The sequence below is a fragment of the Suncus etruscus genome, chromosome 6 (genome assembly GCF_024139225.1).
Source record: "Suncus etruscus isolate mSunEtr1 chromosome 6, mSunEtr1.pri.cur, whole genome shotgun sequence".
NCBI lineage: Eukaryota > Metazoa > Chordata > Mammalia > Eulipotyphla > Soricidae > Suncus > Suncus etruscus.
This window is the reverse complement of record NC_064853.1, coordinates 35,150,351-35,170,876: the sequence shown is the minus strand read 5'-3', so window position 1 is coordinate 35,170,876 and position 20,526 is coordinate 35,150,351. Positions and strand designations below refer to the sequence as shown.

General features: G+C 52.0%; 1 protein-coding gene across 1 annotated transcript; it reads right to left on the bottom strand.

Annotated features, from left to right (window-relative positions):
• Positions 1-497: 497 nt before the first annotated feature.
• On the bottom strand, positions 498-20,010 carry P3H1 (prolyl 3-hydroxylase 1). Its single transcript, XM_049775515.1, has 15 exons — positions 19,516-20,010; positions 14,805-14,957; positions 13,375-13,564; positions 12,085-12,216; positions 10,468-10,607; positions 6,834-6,923; positions 5,945-5,997; positions 5,706-5,827; positions 3,962-4,089; positions 3,539-3,634; positions 3,121-3,271; positions 2,092-2,209; positions 1,618-1,693; positions 1,147-1,287; positions 498-963 (listed from the first exon to the last, which is right to left on the bottom strand). The coding sequence occupies exons 1-15, from the start codon at positions 20,008-20,010 to the stop codon at positions 814-816; spliced, it is 2,235 nt and encodes a 744-aa protein (XP_049631472.1). The 3' UTR covers positions 498-813.
• Between the last annotated feature and the right edge of the window lie 516 nt (positions 20,011-20,526).

The following is a 20,526-nucleotide window of genomic DNA, read 5'->3' as shown; positions in this document are numbered from 1 at the left end:
GGGTTCTAACTCCAGCATCCCGGGACCTCCTGAGCACCCAGGGAATAACCTAAGCTGCTATGCCAGGAGCAGCCACTTAACATTGGTAGGTATGGCCCACAAAACAAGAACAAAGATACACTGGCCACTCACGCTAGGGAGTGTACAGAGTATGGATCCCCCACACCTCAGGTCTAGTGTCCCTTACACTCCCCGCAGCTGTGTAGTCTGTGGAGAAAGTGAGCCCTGAATAAGGGCCCTAGGACCAACAGCAGAGCAGGCCTGCGGCTGACTACACGTCAGAGCCCAGCTGACTGCTGCTTCATGCCAGTGGAGGATTAAGATGATCCTTCCCTGGGCCCCGAGTGTTTGGCTGTCACACCCCAGACCTGCCCGGGCAGTCATGATTATGACTCAGATGACATCCCTGGGCCACTCAGGCTACGTGTCCAGCCTCCTCCTCCAGGACTGTCATTAAGCAGGACTTGGGGGCCTGTGTCCACTTTCAGAGCAAACCCTAGAGTAAAAACCCGCAGTTTCTTTATTCATTGGCTGTCGATCAAGATTTAAATACTGGTGTCCATCCGTCCATCTGGAGTCCACTTTCCTCCACCCTGCTAAGGTCCCGGGAAGTGGCTGATCCGCCAGGTCCACTTCTAGAGCAGCAGCACCAGGCAGACTGTATGGGCTGTGTGGGCGCCGTGGGCTGGGCGCTGGTGCTGGGTGCTGCCCCTGGGGATGGCTCCACAGTCTGTAGCCTTCTAGGGTGCAGCACGGTGTCCCCACTGGGGGCGCTGAGAGGTCTGAGCACCTGCCTCCGGCAGTGGGATGTGATCAGAGCTCATCCTTCGGGGACTCGCTGCTGGAGGGAGACGCTTCTGCAGGTGAGGGGACCTGCTGCACTTCGGGGGACTGTTCCTGTGGCAGTTCCAGCTCCTCAGGGCTGAAGAGCATCTTCACCAGGTCGTCGGCCTGCACCCTGTCCTGCAAGGAATGTGACCTGCCCACTCAGACTCAGGGGGCCCCACTTCCTTGGGCCTTTGCCCCGCAACCCCCACCAGCAGCCCGGGGATCCCCAGTGGTATGTCTAAGCCACTTGCGGGTGAAAAGGAGCAGGAAAAGGAAGTGCAGATGAGGGTTCCCCAGAAGGGAAGCCAGCCAACTCACCCTTTCGCTATGTCGAGCATCCAGAGTGAACCAGAGGGCGATGGCACAGCGCTGCCCCCTGGTGACGGCCTTCACCCCGTGCGGGTTCTCAGAGCCCGAGGAGAAGCCCACAGTCCTCCCACACTGTGGCCGCACCTCTGCCTGTGGGCAGGAGCCCAGGATGGTCATTAGGGCCCAGGACTGAGGTAGTCTCTCCAAGGCCAGGGAGGACAGAGAGTCCTCTGAGTCCTGGTTTGGGCCCACACCTGTTGGCATTCAAGGCTTACTTCTGGCTCTGTGCTCAGAAATTACTCTTGGCAGGCTTGGGCACCATATGGAATGCCAGGGATCAAACTCAGGTCATTACATGCAAGGCAAACGCACCCCCTGATGTGCTATCACTCCAGCCCCTCCTCCCCAGCTCTTTTCATTTGGCAGCCACAAGAGAGTTGGCCTTGTCCATCCCTGAGGAAGGGAGACAAGTGCACTCACCGTCACTGTCTTGGCATCGAGTTCAGTGAAGTAAAAGTTCCCTCCGTCAAAGTCCCCATTCAGATAAAGGATGGCACTGGAAAAGGACAGTGTCTTGGCACAGGCCCCTCAGCCCTGCCTCCAGCAATGACAGGAGGGGCACTTTCAGGGGCCGAGACCCTTCCAGAATCTTCTCTGCAGCCCTACAAATGACCTCCTACATTCCTGCCTCTCCACCCTTTCCCGAGGCCCTCCATGTCGGTTTCTGGGGTTCGTCGGCAGCACCCCCATTTCACACTGCCTACAATGAAGCCTTGGGTCTGCTTTTCTGTCCATGTGTCCAAGCATAAGGAACTGGACCGAGAGCAGCTGGCCCCAAGTCTTGTGTGTGTGTACACACACAAGCATGCACATGTGCCGGTATATGGATGCATGTGCAGGAGTGCCTGTGCATTCTCTCACACGCAAGGTGAGCAAGGCCGGGGGGACTGGCACCTGTAGTCCCGGGCGGTGTATGCAGGGGGCTCCTTGATGCACTCGAGGGTCTCGACGTTCAGGATGCAGTTGTCCACGTGGACGGGGTGGCTGTTGTCCTTCCTCTCAGCCTGCGCCTCTGGGGACAATGCAGCGGATTAGCAGGGGGCATGTCAGGGGACATTGACACTACTGATGTGGGTGAGGATGAGCAGCGGCAGAGTCTACAGGCCTGGATGGGGGAGAGGGCTCCTTCCCAGTGCAGGAAAGGGCAAATGTGGTTCCAGGAAGGTTCTTGCGGGGGAGAAGTGCAGCAAATGGGAAGGGACCTGGACTCGGGTTCTGGATGGGAACAGAGGGAGATGGGGTGAGGAGAGGGAAGGGAGTGTCCTGAACAGGGACTGGAGTATGACTGGTGGGGGAAACTGGTCAGGCTAAGGGCCACGACTGAAGGCCAAGGACAGAGAGGACCAAGCATAACTTCCTCACACCTGCCCCATGCTGGTCAGTGTCCCACTGGGTCAGTCTGTCCTTCCATCTGTGCCCTCCACCTCCCCTCTCCCTTATCTCTGCTTCCACCATGGGCAATATCAGGCCTTTATCTTCTGCCTTTGCCTTCCCTGCCAAGCTCCTGCACCCCAGCAGTGAGGCACATTATGTCCTTGCGGCCTCCCCAGTCTTGGCAAATACTGCCCCAGGTGCACACAGTCCCTGACCATTTCCTCTTCCACAGGCACTGCATGGCTAATCTGTGTACCTGGCTTCGTGGCATTCTCACATTCTGGGGGGCCTCTGGTGTGCCTGGCTGGGGGCCATAGGACATGTGTGAGAGAAATGCTGTCCCCTGGAACTGCACTGACATAAAGGAAGCAGAAAACGTGTACTCCCATTCAGACACACAGTGGGCCCCAAACACTGGGTGCCCCAGAGGGAGGGCTGGGTCTCACTGTTCTCCTCCACACTCCTGTGAACAGTGTGGATGCCACTGCCCCTCCTGTTACAGCTGTAGTTGGATGAAGGGGCCGTTCCTGTTCCTCCAGGGGAACCCACCTTCGATGGCCGTGCGGCACACCAGGTGGGAGTAGGAGAAGTAGAGGGGCGTGTCCAGGCGGAAGTAGGACTCCATGACCCGCCGCACCTTCTCGGTCACGTTGTAGTACAGGTGGGCGCTCTGCAGCGGCACTTTCCCTTCCTGGCCCAGCTGCGAGGAGAAAAGCCAGGTCTGTGGGCTGTTCCCAGAGCACACTGCTTCCTAGAAGCTCCGTCTCCCCATCCTCTGGCTCTCCAGAATTTGCTCCTAAGTCCCACCTGAGCAGGGAACTCGTGAGAAAGAACTTACGGTTTGGGGGGGTTAGGGGCTCCACCAGGATTCCCAAATTCATCAGGGACCTGTGACTACTGGCCCCAGGCACAGGGACTCCCTACCTTGCCTGTCCACCCCAGAAGGCCGAGGTGAGCTGGGCCCTACCGTGAGGGCTTTGAAGACTGTGACACCGTAGAACTTTTCATTGGGGGTGTGGGGCGAGGTCTGACCCCGGTAGCCATCTCCTGAAGTTGCTGCTGCCTGCAAGGGGACCCCCCAAACAAGGTGGTATTAGCCAGGGGCGCTGAGGGCCTAGGAAGAGTTGCCTGCAGCAAGGGTGAGCTGCTTTAACTCCTATGAGGTCCTGGGCATGGGAGGTTGGGGTGGGCAGAGGGACAGAGGAAGCTGGGTCGATGGGGTGGGGGTGTTGCAGGGAGGGTCCCAGGTGTGAGGGCCGTAGGAGACCCAGGGCTTTGGTACATTTATAGGAGAAGTGCAGGTATAGGGCCAACATGTGGGCATAATGGGGTCAGCACATGGGCAGAGTATGGTCAGCGTGTAGGCCAGTGACAGGGTAGTGGCGCTCACGTTAGTGAGTCTCAGCAGCTCTCGGCACTCGTCGTTGGAGAGGACGCCATCCATCACCACCCTCTGGGAGCCGTTCAGGACCTTGGAGTTCATGGCCAGGCGGATGCCCTCATAGAGCAGGGGACCACCTGTGGGGCCAGGAAACAGCTGCTGGTGCCAAGACCCAGCCTCAACAAATAGTCCCTTTCTGCCTGGCTGCTGGAGATATCTCTCATGGAGTAGTTAGCAGGGACAGGGCACTACAGTCCCTGGATACAGGGAACCAGACCCTGGCAGGCTGCTGGCTCCGGCATCTTCCCAGTCATAGAGGAAACGCCCTGACAAGGGACTGTGGAATCAGGCAGCAATGACCCTGATTCTAGCCTTGCCTGTCACCTTGGCACATTACTAACCTTCCCTGGGCCTCTTCTCTGTAAAACAGCAGCTGCAGCTGCATCGCAGAGCTAATGCCTCTTTGCTGTAAAGAACAGTAGGCAAACTAAAAGCTTCCCATAATGCAGGTACATGACAAATGCTTAATTTCAATTACCACCGTCACACTACCATTCGTTTGAAATGATGGGCCTGGGAGATGGTCAGAGGATCAGGGTTCGCACTGGGCACGTGCCTGACCCCAATCTAATTCCCAATACAACCTGAGAATCACTGGGTGTAACCCTGGAAGCACCTTGAGCACTGCCAGTCCCCACCATCACTGGACAGTAGCATTGATTCTCTGGCCCAAGATGGCCATGTATCGTGGGAGTAGTCCCAGGCACTAACCTAGTGCAGGATCCTTCCTGGGTACAAAGCATCCTTTCTTGTTTTTTTTTCTTCCCCCCTTTGGCTTGGTTTATCTTTTTAATATTTTTTAAACTTATTTATTAATTGATTGCTTGGTTGGTTTCTGGCCCACAGCCGGCAACACTCAGGGATAACCCCAGGCTCTGCACTCAAAAATCACCCTGGCAGGCTGGGAGACCATATGGGATGCCGAGAATAGAACCTGAGACCCACTGGGTCGGCTGCATTCAAGGTAAACGTCCTACTTCAGTGCTATTTCTCCGGCCCCCTTTGACTTGGTTTAGTTTGGAGCCTACACGAAGACATGCTCAGGGCTTATTCCAGATTTGGAGCTCAGAGATCAAGCCTGGTGGGCACCAGGGACCATATGGGTTGCTGAAAATGGAATCCGGATTAGCCATGTTCAAGGCTTGTCCTATTGCTGTCCTAATGCTCTGACCCTAAGATTATTCTTTCTTTTCTTTTCCTATTCTTTTCTTTTAGTGAGAGTATAAGAGAGTAGGGGTGGGGCCACACCTTCAGTGCTCAGAGGCTGCTCTTTGCTCTGTACTTAGGGATGGCTCTTTTGCAAGGCAAATAGCTTAACCACTGGACTCTCTCCAGCCCAGGAAAATTCTGGTTTGTTCATTTTTTTTTGTTGTTGTTATTATTTTTTGGTTTGGAGGCTATACCTGGAGATGCTCAGAGTTATTCCTGGCTCTGCACTCAAGGATGACTCCTAGCAGGCCTAGGAAACCAAAAGATGCTGGGATTGAACCCAGGTTGGCCACATGCACGGTGAGCACCGTACCATCTATGCTATTGCTCCAGTCCTCCTGGTTGATCCTCTGTGCTCTTTCCAGGGGAAATCATCCCACAGCCAATCAGGAAGGGATCCCAGGGAAACACAGGGCCCAGTCACCTGCCAGAGGTGCCGATAATAAGGCACCCAGTTGCTTTGCTGCCTGCCCACCCCGCTTACCTTCCCGGGTCAGCCTGCTCACGTCCAGCGACTCCTTGGTCTTCTCTTCCACGAGGGTCTCGATCTCCTTCATGAGATGGCCGATCTCCTGGGAGATGCGCATGGCAGTTTCCCGCTCTGACCTGCAATACAGCCACTCTGAGTGCCAGGTGAGGGGCTGGGCTTGCGCTCACCTGAGTGCCCCTCCACTAAGGGGCCCCATCCATCTCCACCAGGTCCCACCAAGCACGGGGCCTCACTTCTGTTTCTCTTGCAATCTCTTGGGAATCACCTCTTCCGGGGTCCATGTGTCCTAAGGCAGGACAGGAGGAAACAGAGAAGCGGGATCAGTCACAGGACCAGACACTGCGCTGCCATGTGTGTGAAATAAGACACAGTCAAGTGTGAGCCACCAGTGGTAGGTGCTTTCCTTCAGGTCTTTTTGTTGTTGTTGTTGTTGTTTTTTTTTTTTTTTTTTTTTTTTTGGTTTTTGGGCCACACCCGGTTATGCTCAGGAGTTACTCCTGGTTATGCGCTCAGAAGTTGCTCCTGGCTTGGGGGACCATATGGGACGCCAGGGGATCGAACCGCGGTCCGTCCTAGGCTAGTGCAGGCAAGGCAGGCACCTTACCTCTAGCGCCACCGCCCGGCCCCGTTTTTTTTTTTTTTTTGTATTTATTTATTTATTTATTTATTTATTTTTGGTTTTTGGGCCACACCTGGCATTGCTCAGGGGTTACTCCTAGCTGTCTGCTCAGAAATAGCTCCTGGCAGGCACGGGGGACCATATGGGACACCGGGATTCGAACCAACCACCTTTGGTCCTGGATCGGCTGCTTGCAAGGCAAACACCTCTGTGCTATTTCTCCGGGCCCTTTCCTTCAGGTCTTGATTTGGGGCTTAGGGTTGGAGAGGACCTACAGGAGGACCATCTCACTGCCTCCTCTCAAGAGAAAGAACGAAGGTCTGGATCCCCAAATCAATCTCCTGCCAACTGCCCCGAAGTCCCTTGTTCTCCATGGATTGTTTCAATGGATTTAGTTCTGGCTCAGTCCCTGCCTGACAGTTTTCTCAGCAGAGTCTGCAGTAGAGCACACAGCATGCACCCCTGGCCCAGCCTCCCTGACCCCTCCACAGGCACCTACTCACCGGGTCCACAAAGGGAATCCCGAAGGTGTCGTAGGCAAAGAAGAGCAGCGTCTTCTCCTGCAGGCTCCGCTGTCGGTACTCCCGGGCGCTCTGAGGAAGTGTCAGAGGAGGCCTTCGCACACAGCCTCCCGCTGGTGCCCCGAGCTCCACACTGCGGCTCTTGGCGTCTCCCTCCCACCACATGAGTGCATCTGCTCCCCAGATTGCCTCTGCACCTAAGGGTTCCTCTAGCCTGGCCTACTCAGAGCTTGTGCCTGCCTCAGAGCACAGCATGACTAGGTGCTATGGGAAGGAAGCAGAGAGACACACCCTCCTTCTTTTTTTTTTTTTTTTTTTTGGTTTTTGGGCCACACCCGGTAACGCTCAGGGGTTACTCCTGGCTATGCGCTCAGAAGTTGCTCCTGGCTTGGGGGACCATATGGGACACCGGGGGATCGAACCGCGGTCCGTCCAAGGCTAGCGCAGGCAAGGCAGGCACCTTACCTTTAGCGCCACCGCCCGGCCCCGTCACACCCTCCTTCTAAATGCTTCCTACCCCATGCAGTCTGAGACAGGACATGGGACATATTGGTCTCTGGAGACAAATATTCTTTTCATTTTTGTTTTTGTGCAATGCACGATGGTCACTCATGGTTACTCCTGGCTCAGTACTCATGAATTACTGCCGGTGGTGTGTCGGGGACCGTATGGGATGCCGAGAATCAAACCTGGGTCAGCTGCATGCAAGGCAAATGTCCTACCCACTATGCTATTGCTCCAGCCCCCAAAGGCAAAAATTCTTTGAGGGAGAACTCCTTCCTGACTTCTGCAGGAGTCAGGTCTTAAGGAGAAACCTGGGTGCTCAGTGTCATGTGCTAGACACAGAGTCTGGGCTGCACTTGGGAGGAGACAAGGCCCCTCCTTTTACAGTCTAAGAAACCAAGGTGCAGAGGGGACTGTTGCTGGAGGTGGCAGTTCAGGGAGCAAAGGGTCAAGGACCCGCCTCCCTGCACCCTACTCACCAAAACCCAAACTTTGTCACCAGCCACTGACCTGCCACCTCTCCCTGCAGATAAGTAGGCACGCTCAGAGACACTGCTTTCCCATAGGCACACTAATTTAAGTACCTTGGAGGGCACTCCGTTCCCTAGGAGCCCTGCCAGTGTCCAAGCAGCAGCAGGAGGAAGGAAGGCAGAAAGAAGACAATATCAGTTGAAAGCAGAGATGAGCGGTACACTAGTACAGCAAGCAGATAAGGTGCTTGCCTTGTATATAACCAACCCAGGTTCTATCTCCAGCATCCTATTTGGTCCCCTGAGCATTGCCAGAAGTGATCCCAGATCAGAGCCAGGAGTACTGGCTCTGAGTACTTCTGGGTGTGCCTCCCTCCCGCCCTCCCCCCCAAAAAACCCTTTGAAATCAGAGACAAGAGCAAAAAATGTAAGGGTCTATGAGTCCTAGGTTGGTTTTGGGCCAGAAAGAGAGAGTACGGGCGCACAGGCTCTTTCTTGCATTATAAGCAAATGAGCCTTGTTTGATCCTGGGCACCACCGATGGTCCCCCCACTGAACACCATCATGGGTCACACCTGAGAACTGTCAAGTATAACCCAAACCCAAGCCCCATTCCAGACCCCCCGTAAAAAAAAAAAAAAAAAAAAAAAAAAAGATGTTGGCTTCTTCACTAAGTGTGAGACTCTGAGCTAAATTTGTCATCTCCTTTAATCCACCTGCACCATTCATTCATTCCTTGGAGACCCAGTGAGTATCCTCTAGGTGCCAGGAACTGTACTGGCACTGAGCCGGAAAAGAGATTCTGGGCACCACCACCACTGGCCAGACACTGCACTGTGTAAGTCTAAGTCAGTTCACCTCCTGGAGCCCAAACGGCCCCTGCTCTAAGAGGGAGGAGCACCTACCACAGAAGGCGGGTATGTACCAAGGAGCTGGGGTGGGCTCAGCACCTCAGTGCCTTTCGTGGGGGAAAGAGGAGGAGGAGTTCTCAGGGAAAATGGCAGACAGGCCACCTGGATTTCCCTCTCTGCCCAACTCACTCACACAAGAGGCTGCTCAATCCAGAGCGTTGCCACCCAGTGGCCAAAGGGACAACTACAGCGTGATTGTCAACATGGGTGGGGAGGGCAAGAGGACAGTGTGCACTGGGGATGAGCAGGACTTGAGAGCTAGCAAGAATGCTTTCTTCTCCCCAGTAGATGAATGTCCCTCACCTCACAGGGCTGTTATTAAAAATCAAACTAGGGCCCGGAGAGATAGTACAGCGGTGTTTGCCTTGCAAGCAGCCGATCCAGGACCAAAGGTGGTTGGTTCGAATCCCGGTGTCCCATATGGTCCCCCGTGCCTGCCAGGAGCTATTTCTGAGCAGACAGCCAGGAGTAACCCCTGAGCACCGCCAGGTGTGGCCCAAAAACAAACCAAAAAAAAAAAAATAAAAGAAAATAGTCACCCACATCAGAAAAGGTTGTTTCCAACACAGAGAGCTATATCCACCACGGGAAATGCTTCGGCCACACGTTACTGACTTGTCTCAGGGAGCAGAGGAAAAATGGGGCTGGGGGCTGGGCAGGTCCCATTCGGAGGGACTCAGGTGCCAGGCAGATGCACTATGAATGTGCCTCCAAAGGGATGCCTGCCTGGGTAGGAAGCACAGGGCAGCAGGAGCTAGTTCCACCTTACCCTCCACCTGTTCAGTCCCCATGGTGGCCACTCCTCTGCTGGCCAACCTGGGTCACATGCACCCTTGTACCTCTAATGGCCCCCTGATACGCTCCACTAGGATTGATCCCTGAGCAAAGTGCCAGGAGTAAGCCCTGAGCGTCACTGAAAATAGCCCCCAAACCAAAAATAAATAAATAATAAAAACAATATAGGGGAGTCAGAGGGCTAGTATAGTAGATAGGGTTCTTGTCTTGCATGCAGCTGACCTAGGTTTGATCCCTGTGAGCAGAGCCAGCCAAGAATAAGCTCTGAACACAGCTGAGTGTGACACAGAAACAAATAAACAAAAATGGGACATCGGGTGGGAATGTGTCAGAGCACTAGAACAGCATGTAGAGTGCTGCTTGCCCCCTATGAAGCTGACCAAGGTTTGATCCCCAGTGTACTAGCAAAGCGCCATGAGTAAGCCTTGAGCACTGCTGGGTGCTCAAAACAAACTGAACAAAAAGATAAATCTTGGTCCAAGGTTGTCAGATGGCAGCACAGGAAGACAGCAGGCCTGCGACCATACCAACTCAGAGATCAGACAACGGTTCATATCCTGCTAATTACAGCTCAGCTCTAACAGCCAAGCTTCCTGAGTACTACTATTCTTGAATGACAAGCAAATCAACTACAGCCCAAGCATCCAGCACCCCATCTCAAACGCTTCAGCTTACTCTTCCTCAATCCACTCTTCCGCCCTGTGCCCAGGATCAGCTGGCAGCTGCCCAGTCATCTGATTTTTTTTATTCTGGAGGAGGCCACAACCCAGTAATGTTCAGAGGTTCCTTCTGGCTCAGTGTTAGGTGGCCACTCCCTGCCATTACTTGGGGGATTATATGATGCTAGGGATCAAAGCAGAACCTCCTGCCACAAAGCAAAGTGTTCCTGCCCTTTGAGGTGTCTGGTCCCTGCCCGATTCTCCACGCAAGACTCACCTCACGGGGGCCAATGGATCTGGTCTTTTCTTCTCCCAGTGTGGCTGTGTAGTAAGCCAGATTCTGGCTCATCACCTCATCATTGGGGAAGAAGAGAAGGTAGGTCTTGGCACATTCGATAGCTTGAGTATAATTCCCAACTACAAAGGGGGGAAAAGGGCTGAGGGAAAAGGTACCAGGTACCCCAGTGTTCAGACTCACACAGGCACTTGTCATATCACACTGCCTTGTTTGAGGGCAGGAGTTTCACAACATACAACTGAATATATAGTGCTTAGTATCCTCAGGGTTTGCCACGGGCTGAAACAAAAAAGACTGGACTATTTTGTATACTCAGATCTTCAAAAATTCATAAGCAATTTTGGGGGCAAAAGTGACAGGACGAGGGGCTGGAGAGATAGCATGGAGGTAGGGTGTTTGCCTTGCATGCAGAAGGACAGTGATTTGAATCCTGGCATCCCATATGGTTCCCGGAGCCTGCCAGGAGCGATTTCTGAGAGTAGAGCCAGAAGTAACCCCTGAACGCTGCCGGATGTGACCCAAAAACCAAAACCAAACCAAACCAAACAAAAAAGTGACAGAACTACAGATAGGGAGAGTGCCCTGCATATGGCTATATGGCTGATCCTGAATTGATCCTTGCTAGAATCCCATATGATCCGCTGAATATCACCAGGACTGTGCTCTGAGCATAGAGCCAGGACTAAGTCCTGAGCACTGCTGGGTATGGACCCCCAAAATTCACAAATAACGCAAGCCTTGGGCTTAATATGAGATCAAAATGAGCTGTATTCTCCCCCACTTACTTTTCCCTGTGGATATTCCAAAGTGGGGTGGGGGCCAGAGAGACAGTGCAGCAGGTAGGGCATTTACCTTGCTCTATGGATGACCTGGGTTTAGTCCCTGGCATCCTATATGGTTTCCTGAGTACCACTAAGAATAATTCCTGAGTGCAGAAAGGAGTAACCTCTGAGGACTGATGGGTGTGACCCCAAAACAGAACAAGAGTTCAGTGGGCGTTATAATCACTATCTCTTTGTCAGAACAGTTCTTGTGCCTGTGTTTGTCTTCTGAGTTTAGCTGACATCACTGTCTACTCTCAAGGATGCTATCCTACATGGTCCCCGGTAGGAACCCAGTGTATGCCCTGCTGACCTGTTGCATATGGGTGACCCCTGACCCCTAAGAGCATCAGTATAATAGGGAGAAGCCCATGAATAGAGAGAGAGAGAAAGATAAAGAAAGAGAGAGACTGTCCGTAGGGGTCATTGATACCAACCACTTTTTTTTGTTTGTTTGTTTTTGGGCCACACCTGGCAGTGCTCAGGGGTTACTCCTGGCTGTCTGCTCAGAAATAGCTCCTGGCAGGCACTGGGGACCATATGGGGCACCAGGATTCGAACCAACCACCTTTGGTCCTGGATCGGCTGCTTGCAAGGCAAACGCCACTGTGCTATCTCTTCGGGCCCGATACCAACCACTTTTAACAGTGACTTGTAACAAGTCTCAGAGTCACAGGAGGACATGGACTGTGACAGAAGCTTATTGGGCACTAATTCTTGCTTATCTGGCTCTTGACTTCAAGTTCAAAGGAACAAAGAGGAGAGTGAGACTTACTGTTATAGTAAGCAAACTGCAAGTAATTATAATGTGATGGGAGGAAGTCTTCAAAGGGTTTCTCACGGCTCGGGTGTGAAGCAAGCTCGGTGACACAGCTCTGCTTACAGCTGAGGACCTGGACGTAATGATCTGAAAAGAATCAAAGGTGGAGGCAGATGACAAGGACTCAAAGCCTAGTTAAGATAGACAAGATTAGGGGCCTGAGCATTAGTACAGTGGGTAGAGAGCTTGCCTTACATGTAGCCAACCCGAGTATCACATATGGTTCCCCGAGCCCACCAGGATTAATTCTAAGGGCAGAGCTTCAAGTAAACTAAGTGTAGCCCTATTCCCCACTCCACCCCATAAAAAGAGGAACAAGATCAGTGGGAGAGATCGTCAAATGGCACCCACCTGCCTCGAGTGTACCAATCCCCAATCGAATCCCCAGAGAACCCTCAGAGGTCATTCTTTTTTTTTTTTTTTGGTTTTTGGGCCACACCTGGCGGTGCTCAGGGGTTACTCCTGGCTGTCTACTCAGAAATAGCTCCTGGCAGGCACGGGGGACCATATGGGACACCAGGATTTGAACCAACCACCTTTGGTCCTGGATCGGCTGCTTGCAAGGCAAACGCCGCTGTGCTATCTCTCTGGGCCCTCAGAGGTCATTCTTAAGCACAGAGTCACGAATAGCCTAAGTATCACCAAGTAAAGGCGGGGGGGGGGGGGAGAGAGAGAGAGAGAGAGAGAGAGAGAGAGAGAGAGAGAGAGAAAGAGAGAGAGAGAGAGAGGAGAGGAGAGACATAGAGAGGAGAGAGAGGAGAGACAGAGAGAAGAGAGAGAGGAGAGACAGAGAGAGGAGAGAGAGAGGAGAGGAGAGAGAGAGGAGAGGAGAGAGAGAAGAGAGAGAAGAGACAGAGAGGAGAGAGGGGAGAGAGAGGACAGAGGAGAGAGGAGAGAGAGGACAGAGAGAGAAGAGGAAAGAGGAGAGAGGAGAGAAAGAGGGAGAAAGAAGGAGAGAGAGAAGAGAGGACAGAGAGGAGAGAGGAGAAAGAGAGAGAAAGAGGGAGAGAGAGGAGAGAGAAGAGAGGAGAGGAGAGAAAGAGAGAGGAGAGAGAGGTGAGAGAGGAGAGAGAGAGGAGAGAGACAAAGAGAGAAGAGAGAAAGAGGAAAAAGTGAGGAGAGAGGAGAGAGAGAGAGGAGAGAGAGGAGAGAGAGAGAGAGAGAGAGAGAGAGAGAGAGAGAGAGAGAGAGAGAGAGAGAGAGAACAAGATGGTAGGTGCTCTGGCATGCTAGGTAGCAACTCACCTGCGATGGCCTGGAGGAGGTCTGCCTTGTACTCCAGGTAGTTGTAGCCATCATAGTCATAGGGGCCCTCACAGAGGGCACGGCACTCCTCATCTGCCACAAAGTACTCCTGCAGCGCGGCCTCCAGATGTGGCACAGCTTCTTGGGGCTGCTCCTCAGAGTAGAACTGCACACCCAGTCGGAACTCCTGCTACTGGGAGGAAAGGGATCTCAGAGGCAGGCCACCAACAGCCCCTCTTCTTGAGCTTGACCCACCATAGAATGAAATATGCTCTTGTTTTTGTAAATACTCTTGTTTCCTGTGAAACATAACATTTAACTTTTTTCTTTTTGGGGGGAGGTCACACCTAGCACAGTTCAAGGCTTACTCCTCTGCACTCAGGGATCACTCCTGGCATGATCATTTGTGGGGCAAAGGGTAGAAGTAGGATCAGCTGCTTGCAGTACAGCCTATCAGCTATACTATCTCTCAGGCTGCTGTAAAAATATTTAAGTGTTTTGATGGTTCTCAGGGCTTACTCCTGGTTCTGTGCTTGAGGATCACTCTGGCCGGGCTCCAGGGACCATATAGGGTGCTGGGTATTGAATCTGAGTCAGTCACATACAAGGCAAATACATGGGAGAGATAGTAAAGTGGGTAAGGCCCTTGCATTTCGTGTACTTCCCACTGTACAACTGCTCCAGCCCAAAATTTAGCTCTTTTTTTTTTTTTGAGAGGGGTATACCTGTTTGACACTCAGGGGTTATTCCTAGCTATGCGCTCAGAAATAATTCCTGGCTTGGGGGAACCATATGGGATGCTGGAGGATCGAACCGCAGCTTGTCTTAGGCTAGTGCTTGTAAGGCCTTACCTCTAGCACCACTGCTCTGGCCCCTAGATCTTTATTTTTTTGGTGGGGGGGGGCACACCCAGCTGTGTTCAGGGCTTACTCCTGGCTCTGAAGTCAGGAATTACTCCTGTCAGTGCTCAGGGATCATAAGAGATATCAGGGATTGGACCTAGGTTCATATGCAAGGCAAGTATACTACCTGCTGTGCTGTAACTCAGATCCCCCTGGATCCTAATTTACATTTTCTTTTTTTAGTTTTCGGGTCACACCCAGCAGCACTCAGGGGTTATTCCTGGCACTACACTCAGAAATCGCTCCTGGCAGGCACGGGGGACCATATGGGATGCCGGGATTCGAACCACCATCCTTCTGTGTGCAAGGCAAACACCCTACCACTGTGTTCTCTCTGACCCCCAATTTACTCTTAAAAGTCACTCCGAGGGGAGTACCGAGATAGCTGCAAGTGGAAGATATTAACTACAGGTTTCCTTCAGGGGCAGAATAATGGCTGATCTGCATTCCTAATGAGCATACACAGCCTCAGCCTAGTAAACCTCACTTTTCAAAGAAGAGGCTAAAGGGGAATCAAATGCTCTTCACCATGTGAGGTTTGGCCTCCAGGTCCTTGAAGTCTTCCTCCTTCACCCCGGACATTCTCTGGTAGTAGTCAAGGTTCTGGCGCATCTCCATGTGCTCTGGATTTGCCACAAAGAAGGTGTGTGCGGCTGCCACTGCTTTCTCCACCTTGTTTATCTACGAATGAAGCACAAGACGATGACATCCAAATCCTGTAGGTGTGTGTGTCTAAGTGTGCGTCCACAGTAAATGAGAAACTGGCATTCCTGAGACACCACATGATGGGGGGAATCTGGCTCCAAACACACACCAAGTGCAGGAAACACAGACTAGAAATTCAAAACCATGGTCTGGTGTATTCTGAGCTATTTTCTAAATCAAATTATGGGGTTCCCCCAAATTGCTGCAGATAATGATTCCCTTGTGGCAATATTCTACTTTACAACAACTCTTGAACAATAAGGGAATGAAGGACACAGGACACTGGTGGCTCAACAATGCTCTCAAGATTGAACTGGAGAGAATGAGTTGGAGAAAGTCTAAGGCTCAGTGACCTCGAGTTAAAGAGAGAAAAAACAGTTAACAGTAGTTGACAATCAGATTGCACCAAAACATTTTCTAGAGATAATTTGCGGGGAGGGGTCTGGAAAGATAGTTTAATGAATGGGTGCGGCTACATTGCACTCAACACATATAGGTTTGATCCATAGCACCCATATGGTATCCTAAGCCTGCCAGGAGTAATTTCTTTTATTTCTTTTTTTTGGTTTTTGGGCCACACCCTGCGGTGCTCAGGGGTTACTCCTGGCTGTCTGCTCAGAAATAGCTCCTGGCAGGCACGGGGGACCATATGGGACACCGGGATTCGAACCAACCACCTTTGGTCCTGGATCAGCTGCTTGCAAGGCAAACCGCTGTGCTATCTCTCCGGGTCCACCAGGAGTAATTTCTGAGTGCAAATCCAGGAGCATTGTTGGGTGCGACCCAAAGAACAAAAACAAAAGATAACTTTTTTTTTTTTTGGCATAAAATGAATTGAAATACCCGTTGGCTACACTAGCACGTGATGGAACCAGGATCTGAATTTGTAGCTTTATATTTGCTGGGCAAGTGATTAGAGCCTTCAGGCCTTGAAACAGTTTTTGATGCATTCAAAGAAAGATAGGAATGCTAAAAAATATCTAAGTTCCCATATAACGTTCAGTCACAGAATCCTGATTGGAAGACAGGGTTTGTGAGGTTGAAACCAGTGGCTCTACCAGAAATCTGAGGGGAAAGTATGATAGTGAACACAATGCACCAGAGTCAAATGTAGAATCCAGAGCACATCAAGCAGGAGAGATAGTTCAATGAGTCCGAACATATTTTGCATGCAGAAAGTTCCTGGTTTAATCTCTGACACCACAATTTCTTTTTTTTTTTTTTTTGGTTTTTGGGTCACACCCGGCAGTGCTCAGGGGTTATTCCTGGCTCCAGGCTCAGAAATTGCTCCTGGCAGGCACGGGGGGACCATATGGGGCGCCGGGATTCGAACCGATGACCTCCTGCATGAAAGGCAAACGCCTTACCTCCATGCTATCTCTCCGGCCCTGACACCACAATTTCTAGTCTCCTCAACATTGCCAGTAGTGGTTCGCAAAGTACAGAATAGCCATTGAATACTGCTAGATATAAACAGAATCCAATGCAAATCAATGAGGATTCAGTGCTTATAAATGTTTTATTGAAGTGAAAGTTTTTTTTGTTTTTGTTTTTGTTTTTGGTTTTGGTTTTTGGGCCACACCCGTTTGACGCTCAGGGGTTACTCCTGGCTATGCGCTCAGAAATCGCCCCTGGCTTGGGGGGACCATATGGGACGCCGGGGGATCGAACCGTGGTCCGGTCGGTCCTACGCTAGCGCTTGCAAGGCAGACACCTTACCTCTAGCGCCACCTTCCCGGCCCCGAAGTGAAAGTTTTTAGTGAAAGAAGAGAGGAATCCCATATTCAAAAGCAAACATGGGTTTTTCCAGAGGGGGAAAAAGCTATTGATCTAATGATTGATTTTAGTATCAACCTGTGAAAAATGTAAGTTTATTCACACACTGTGGCTTTTGACAAGTTACTTAAAATTATTGTCTAGGGGCTGGATACCTGTTGCACAGAAGGTAGGACACTTGCCTGCATGTGGAACACCCAGTTTGATCCTTGGCATTCCAGAGGGTCCCCCAGGCATCAGCAGGAGTAATTTCTGAGTGCATAGTCAGAAGTAATCCCTGAACATGCCAGGTATAGCCCCAAACCAAAAATACATTTTTTTAAAATTAAAGTTACTTTCTAAACTCAGTTCCTTAATCTACTACACATATGGCGCTGCAATTAGACTCTCACAGGATGCTGGGAAGGTTAACCAGGATGAATTATGAGAAGCTTCTAACACATGGTGCCAGGCACATACCAAGTGCCAACAGATATAGGCCAGTATTATTAACAGCCTATATTTTTTGTTTTCCTATCACTGATTACTAGTTAACACATCCTAAATAAGGTAACTCTGGATGGGATAGTTATATAACCAAAAGGTACTAATCACACCTCAGACCCTCAATCTCTATTTTTTTTTAAAATATATTTTTTGATTTTGGGGCCATACCCGACAGCGCTCAGAGATTACTCCTGGCTCTATGTTCAGAAATTGCTCCTTGCAGATTTGGATATGAGATGCCAGAATCGAACTCGGGTCTGTCCTGGTTCGGCCATGTGCAAGACAAATGCCCTGCTGCTGTGTTATTGCTCCGGCCTTCAGTCTCTATTTCTTTAATTAAAAAAATTTTTTTTACACCTGGCAGTCCTTGGGGTACCATGTGGGATACTGAAGAATGAACACAGGTCAACTGCATGCAAGGCAAGTTGTACTATCACTCTGGTTCCTTTTAAACTTTTCTCCTTTTATGGACTCTCTCTGGTTGGATCCTTTGGCAACTCTTACTACATTGATTCTTCTTTGTTTTCTTGATTTTTGGGCCCTACCCGGTCACGCTCAGGGGTTACTCCTGGCTTTGTGCTCAGAAATCGCTCCTGGCTTAGGGGACCATCTGGTATATGTGCTGCCGAAGCGAGCACTTGGAGACCATATGAGATGCCAGGAATCGAACCCGGGTCTGTTCCAGATTGGCCACATATAAGGCAAACGCCCTACTGCTGTGCTATCACTCCGGCCCCTACAGTGATTCTTAGAAGTAAGACTAAACAAAATACTATAACGAGAAACATTTAGGGGTACACAACCAGCAATGCTCAGGGATTACTCCTGAGGAATTACTCCTGGCAATGCTCAGGGTGCGGGTGATCAAACTAGGGTTGGCTGACTCCAAGGCAAATGTCCTACCTGCTGTACCCTCACACGGGCCTATGATGGAAAGAATTTTAACTGCACAAGAATTGGAAGTGTAGGGGCCAGAGAGATAGCATGGAGGTAAGGCTTTGCCTTGCATGCAGAAGGACAGCGGTTCGAATCTCGGCATACCATATGGTCCCCTGAGCCTGCCAGGAGTGATTTCTGAGCCAGGAGTAACCCCTGAGCGCTGCTGGGTGTGACCCAAAAACCAAAAAAAAAAAAAAAGAATTGGATTGTATTAAGTATTCAATAAACAGTTGTCAAATAACTTTAGAATGCACAGCTAAGTGACACGACCCAGCTAGTTATCTCGTTTCCGATATAACCACCACTCCTAAGCAACTACGAGGCAGACTGGAGAACTTAACTCCTGGAGATGTAGAAATCCAATCTCCCTAAGATTCGTCAAGCCTCTCTTCAGGTTGAATCAAACTACATATTTCATAGATGTTCAGCACAGCTCCTTCGTTTTCCCCAATTAAGTGGAACAGCGACCTTAAAGGACATTGCTAGAATCTGGGCAGTGTTTTACTAAGGGCAAAACACTCAAAGCAGCGCTGAGTGTATGTTCTAGCTAGCCCTCAACATCATCACCCAAGCCAGAAAGCTTCGGATTTATATATGCACTTAAACTTAAGGCAGCCCGGCATTGGTGAAACTGCTTATTTTCGGTAGAAACCTGAGAGACTTAACCAGAGGGGTCCCCCCACAGGGAGGAGTCAGACAGCCCCTACTGGCGACGTGGCAACCTCGCGTCCCTGCGGTTAGCTGGCAGCCGGAGGAGAAGCATCATGGAAAAGCGAAGCAGAAAGAGCAGTAATTCTGGAGCAAGATCCGAGTTTCTCAGGACTCAGTGCAGTAGAATGAAAGACCCTGCCACCACTCGACTTCCTTGAGATGCCCCCAGAACCCCCATCCGCCAGGAGCAGGACATCTGGGCGTTGCTTGGTGGAGGAGACACTTTTGTTTGTTTGTTTGTTTTGGGGACACACCCTGCAGCGCTCAGGGATTCCTCCTGGCTCTTCTATGCTCGGAAATCGCTCCTAGGAGGTTTAATTGGGGGGACCATATATATAGGATGCTGGGATTCGAACCACCGTCCTTCTGCATGCAAGGCCGTGCAAATGAGGCACTTTTGGAGTTATATAGCCTTCGCCCAAAGACGAAGGGGGCCGAAGCAGATCTCCAGGTTGGTCCCTGCTCACTTGGGGAGGGGTCCGAGGCCGGATGCTTCCAGATCAGGAGGCCACGTTGGCTCAGATCGGAGGCCACCTCCCTGGACCCCCCATCACTCCCCCAGGCCTCTCGGGGTCGCATGCACCCACGCCCCGGAGAAGCCCGCACTCGGGCAGGCGTGCACCTTGAAGTAGGCGACCTGCAGGTAGTTGTAGGGGCTGCGCTTGCGGAACTCCAGCTCCAGCTCCTCGCTGAGGGCGTGGGCGGCCGGGGGGCCCAGGCAGCGGCGCAGACAGGCGGCGCGGCGCAGCAGGCGGCCGAAGAAGCGCAGGTCGCGCAGGGCGGCGGCGCCCGAGGCCTGGGCCAGGCTGGGCGGCGGCGGCGCGTCGGGCGAGTCGGGGTCCGGCTCCCAGGGCAGGTCCGAGGCGCAGCGCGTGCGGCAGCGCAGGCGGAGGGCGCGCAGGCCGGCCCGGGAGCGCAGCGCCCGCTCCATGCTCAGCACCACGCCGGGCCAGTCCCCGCGCGCGTAGGCCGCGGTGCCCTCGGTGAAGAGCAGGTCGGGCGCCGTCCAGTCCCATCCCGCCTCGGACTCGGCCTCCGCCGGCGAGGCGACGGCGGTGATGGTGACAGCCAGGAGCGTCGCCAGGAGCCTCAGCGCGCGCGCCGCCGCCGCCGCCATCGCCTCGCTGGACTTAACGGGACCCAAAGGCGCCGCCAGCCACCCAGGCCGGAGTCCCGCCCCCGGAGGCTCCACCCCGGAAACGCCCCGCCCCGTCCCAAGCCAAACCACGCCCACAACACGCAGCCAGCGCATGCTCAGAAAGCTTAACCCGCCTAGTTTATTTAACCCCGCCCCTAGCCCCGCCTCTGGGGAGGGGCTTGGCGGCTCCTTGACTCCCAGTGGCACAGGGAACATTTACTTTAAGCTCCGCCCACTGAGTTTTTTGCGCATGCTCCTGTCCCTTGTAGGACCAGGTGAGAGGTAGGAAAGTGAGTGACTCGGGATGGAGGCGTACTTATTTTTTAATCTTTTACTTTTTATTTTTAATTTATTTAAAGAAATGCATTACATAGTTGACATAACTGATCCTAATACATTTTTTTTTGGTTTTGGGTCACACCCGGCAGTACTCAGGGGTTACTCCTGGCTCTCTGCTCAGAAATCGCTCCTGGCAGGCTGGGAGGACCATATGGG